Genomic DNA, 5,175 nt, shown 5'->3' on the forward strand with positions numbered 1-5,175 from the left:
TACCGCATTTACCCCCTATTTTCTTCTTCACTTCGACGAGAAAAAAAAATTTCCGTATTTTTATTTTATGTAAATGAACACTTAGCAAACAGTTCGAATGGAACGATATGTACGAAGACAACGATAAAACAAACGAAAGAATCAAAAGTAAAAGAACAAATATTTTAATTCGGTGTGTTTACAACTCCTTGAAGAGTTCACCTTTATTTAAATATTCGCTGTTCGTTTACTGTCTCTCATCGTGTTGTTGTCGACAACGTCTCTCTTTTTTCTCTCTTTCTCCATTTTCTTCATTTTCCTTTACATTTATTCACTCCATGTAGTCGTTGTTGTTTCGATCGACAGGAAAGAACGCCATAGAAAATTTTCCACACAGATTGAAAGTCAAACAAAGATGAAAAAAAGCATGCAGCAAAAAAAAACGTAAAATACTTTAACATTTATACAAAACGGAACATAGAAATGTCGGATTTTCATTCTTTCTCAACCTCTCCCTATTGCGGGGCTGGCATCTCTTTACCTCTGTCGTAGTATAGATAATTATGCTGGCAAAAACCAAGAGTTTTATGTGCGCACGGTAAAATCACTTGTGTATACATCGCCTTGAGTTTTGAGTTCGGCGATCAAACAATGATGCGAGATTTTGTGCAAGTATAATGAGAAAGAAAAAGATGGAGACACTATGATGGTAAGAAGTTTTATACGTTCAAAATTTGCATGTTGTGGATTGTGAACAATTTGAAATTGTCTTTCAATTTTCGTCGTTGGCTGAGCATACTTTCCAGTATTTTCGACATTTGTATTGTTGCATGGAGCACGAGTAAACGGCTACTCAAAACCACCGCATCGGTATTCATATATATTATTGAATTAGTGAAAGAGTGGAAAAAATGAACAAAAACACAAACACACACTTGAGCATTAAATCAAGAGAACGAGAGAGAATCAAACAGAAACGAGAAAAGGGCATTTGTAAACGCTGATTCAAGCCAAACGTTTCGTGAGTTTTGTGTTCAATTTGCATTTTAATTGCTTTCAGACGCGAAATATCGCATTCGATGCGAATGGAAAATGTGGTGCAGCACAACAATAAAAACCAGCAAAGAGATTATTGGAGAAAATGAAGCCAAATTCATTGTACCAGCTCTCTCATCTACGATGCAATTTCATTTTGATTTCTTAATGACTCGATTGTTTTCTATCGTGATGACAATCTCTAAGACATTTCATATACAATGAAACTATCTTACGCGGCCTCTTCGATTACCGGCATTAGATGGCTGGTTTCCATTTGTCATTCGTTTTATTGCAAGCGAATAAACACACACTGTAAAGTATGACGCGCGTCACCAATACATTCATGCTAGTAAATTCAACTATAGGTAAACTACCACCACATACAATGGTCAGAGTGACAGTTACATTATGTAGTCATTGTGTCAGTAGTCAGTGAATTCGATACATACGCAGCAGAGCATTTGAATAAACGTCATGGAGAAAAAACCAACTGTTAAATCGGATATTTTTACATGGCGAACTGAAGATTTACCAGAATACCGTAAACTTCTTGAACTGTCGCCAAATGGAATCTCAGGTCTGCATTTTTATTTACTCTTTTTTTTTCTTCATATAATCATTTCCCTTCTATTGGTATCGTTTTTTATTTCTAAAACAGATAAATTGGTATCCATCTTAGGCAATGGCGACGTTGATGTATCCGATATGCGAATGCAATGCGAATATTGTGACCAAACATTTACGCTCACCGATTTTGATGAACATACATGTGATTACAGTGATCGAGAAACGTTTGTGTTCGATGACCAAATGATGGAATTTTTATGGGAAACATCACTGTGTAAAATGTATACGGAGAATAATAAAATGATTCAGCAAATTTTGAATCAAAATGATAATGACACGGCGAATCGATCAAAGGATGCCAAACGATCAGTGGTTGAAGCGCACCACGTATGCGGCGTTTGTCATCGAATGTATGTCCATGCATCGGGTAAATAGATTCATCATTCATTGTTATTTCATTTCCGTTGAAATCGTTTTTTGCTTCACTCATCTAAGTATGTCTTTTTCATTTAAAAAATTTTTTGTTAAAGGTTTGTCGCGTCACATGGAAACGCAGCACATCAAATCCATTATGCCACACACCAGTTCCATTGATCAAGTGGATAATTGTGACGAAACATTGGCTGAAGTGATAAAATGTTTAATTTGTGGTCGAATTTTCAATTCAGTATCGATGTGTTTTGCACATTTGAAGTCGACACACACCGAATATGGTTTTGATGAAAGTGAACAATGTTTGGAAGCAAGTGATTCACAACACTTTGAAAAATTAAAATTGGTACAGGCGTATCAGTGTGAATTTTGTGACTATTTATTCGCCGATACAAATGGTTTACATCTACACGTCAAATCGGCACATGACATCAATACGGGCTATGAATGCAGGTGAAAAAAAATTCTGTCTTATATTTTTGTTTTATTTCTTTTAACTCATGTTCTCATTTATACTATGGAATGCAGCTTTTGTCAACTGGCCAGCCGGAATTTGAAATTTATCTTAAATCATCGAAGCAACGAGTGCCCATACGAAATATACGAAAATAATCCAAAAATCAATTGCAAAATTCAATTTGTATGCAGCGAATGTGATTTGACTTTTTGTGGATTGATAGAATTGTATGAACATCGGTAAGAAATTTCCATTGGCTACTTTGTTCGACACATTTTTCGATCAAATATCATTACCGAATTATATTTTAACAATTTTTGATTTTCTTCAAATCAACAACAACAGGCATTCGCAAAATCATTTTCAATCGTTGTACAATAAATTATCGAAACAAAATGAGTTTTTTTGTGAAAAATGTGGTCAAATCTGTGGCACAGACACGAAGGCATTAGAGACGCACATCGAAACGATTCACATGAAAAAGGGAAAACTACCAGTAACATCAACAGTTCGACCGTATTTATGCGAGGTTTGTGGTAAAGGCTACACTCAATCAAGTCACCTCTATCAGCATCTTCGCTTTCACAAAGGTAAATTCAATAGAATTTAAATCGTTGATACAAAGTGTATAACTTTTTGTGACATCTTTAGGTATAAAACCATTCGAATGCACAAAAGATGGTTGTAATCGTAAATTCACCATTCGTCCGGATTTGAACGACCATGTACGAAAGGTATGGAATTATGAAAATTTATACAAAATACAAATGGCATATATAAATACGAATGATATTTTCATATTTAAGGCACACACCGGAGAACGTCCGTACAAATGTTTGGATTGTCAGAAAACATTTTTGACTGGTTCGGTGTACTATCAACATCGGTTAATTCATCGTAATGAAAGACGGTATGGATGTAGTACGTGTGAGAAGCGTTTTCATCGATCGGATGCATTAAAAAATCATGAAAGGATTCATAGCGGTGAAAAACCATATGCGTGTGGTGCATGTGCAAAGACATTCCGTCAAAAAGGCGATCGTGACAAACATTTTCGTTCGCGTCATCAAAATGGGTAAATTTCATTTTCTCTTCTTACTCGATTCGAAGAATCAGACTTTTTTTTTCTCAACAATTTCAGTTTGATGAATGGTACGAATGGCAATCGTGAAGGAAGTTCGGGCAATTTTTTAATGGGTTTATAACAGATGTGACCATTCATCAAAGAAGTCAATGACGTCGATGTCCTGACCATATACAAGAATTGAATTCAAATTATTAAAATGATTTTATTGCCAGTTTTCATTCATTTCTTGACACTTTAATTTTATTCAGAAAAATGTGTTTGTTATTTAGTATTTGATTAATATAATAATTTATGAGACCCAGATATTAGAATATGGATTGTGCGCTAAAGCTAAAATTACGAAGAAAAGACATTTTATTGAATTGTTTCCCTTTTTCGTTGACGTAAACACAGTTGCATAGCAAATAAAAAATACGACAAGATGAATATTTTATGTTTTCCACATTGTCACTTTATTAGCAATGATGTCTGTGTTAATTAAATTGGTTCACTAGACAACAAATCCACTAGATAACCTCATTGAGTTGATAGACTGCGTTGTTGATATTTGTCGGTTACAACGAAATGACAAATGAATAGATATATCCCGGGAAAATGTATATCGTATTTAATGTGAACGTAAATAAATCAAGCAAAAATCTCTTGGCTGTGCGTCGGCTGTACACTACTGTTATGAGAATGTTAAAATAAAACCAAGAATAACACAGTGAATAAAAGTTTTTCTGATTGTTACTTGTTCGAATTAATTCCCACTGGAATTCAAATAAAATTACAATTCAATTAAATGCGTTCCCATCGAAAAGTTGTTGTCGACATACAATCACAGCAAAGCTATGCCAAGAAAGTATAAAAGAAACGGTGTCGATGTGATTTTGCATAGAGCATGGAATGAAATGCTAACTTATGGCAAATGACTGAGTGCAGCGGTTCATTAGACTGAATAATAACACAATAAAACCTTGAACATGAATAAAATACCTTTAAATGCAGACGCACATAACTTTTGGTGGAAATACCATTCGGAAATAATTTTACTCTCAATTGACTCTTTTTTTTCATAAGTCCCATTTATAATGCACAAATATCATATATTTTAGAGAAACACTTGTCTCTAAACCGAAACAAAAATATTTGTGAACACAGAAAATATTAGGTATGCATTATTAAATGCAGGTTTTTACTTATTTAATTTCTTTTATTAGTTCAATTGTGCAGATTTTGTCGACGCCGCAGATTTTCAACAGTAGTTACTTTCTTCAGTATGTCTCATACCTATATTATCAAATTGCAAGTAAAATGACCTTTAAATCGTATTTTTGTCATTCCAAGGATGTTTTATTATTATTAATTTGAGCATCCGCTCATAAAAAAGTCATCCGCTCAAAAATATTGGTTGTCACTTTGCGTTTATATGTATATATACAGGTGCGTACTTAACGAAATAAATATATCTAAGAATAGAAAAGGAAAACGAAATAATTCATTCAGTTCAACAACTGTGTACTACATGTCATTCATCGTAATAGATTTCTGAGAATCACTTATTTGTTGTGTGTTGCGATTGCGAATGTAGTTCATGCGATTCAGTTTTATGCCAAACGACAAAGAAATTCAA

The 5,175-nt window shown here is 34.0% G+C and overlaps 1 protein-coding gene across 1 annotated transcript; it reads left to right on the forward strand.

Moving 5' to 3' along the window:
• The first annotated feature begins 1,247 nt into the window (after positions 1-1,247).
• LOC116337656 (testis-specific zinc finger protein topi-like) lies at positions 1,248-3,986 on the forward strand. The gene is made up of 8 exons (XM_031762409.1): positions 1,248-1,594; positions 1,676-2,011; positions 2,115-2,469; positions 2,545-2,712; positions 2,819-3,063; positions 3,125-3,207; positions 3,280-3,548; positions 3,615-3,986. The coding sequence occupies exons 1-8, from the start codon at positions 1,492-1,494 to the stop codon at positions 3,676-3,678; spliced, it is 1,623 nt and encodes a 540-aa protein (XP_031618269.1). The 5' UTR covers positions 1,248-1,491; the 3' UTR covers positions 3,679-3,986.
• The last annotated feature ends 1,189 nt before the right edge of the window (positions 3,987-5,175 follow it).

This window comes from Contarinia nasturtii, unplaced genomic scaffold (genome assembly GCF_009176525.2).
Source record: "Contarinia nasturtii isolate CC-2019 unplaced genomic scaffold, AAFC_CNas_1.1 Cnas_scaffold_285, whole genome shotgun sequence".
NCBI classification, from domain to species: Eukaryota; Metazoa; Arthropoda; class Insecta; order Diptera; family Cecidomyiidae; genus Contarinia; species Contarinia nasturtii.

Bases quoted from the DNA above. Each gene is read 5' to 3' on its own strand.
- LOC116337656 (XM_031762409.1), top strand. From the start codon at position 1,492: ATGGAGAAAAAACCAACTGTTAAATCGGATATTTTTACATGGCGAACT. The intron at 2,470-2,544 runs GTGAAAAAAAAT...TATGGAATGCAG, and splicing joins AATACGGGCTATGAATGCAG to CTTTTGTCAACTGGCCAGCC. The intron at 3,208-3,279 runs GTATGGAATTAT...TTCATATTTAAG, and splicing joins TGAACGACCATGTACGAAAG to GCACACACCGGAGAACGTCC.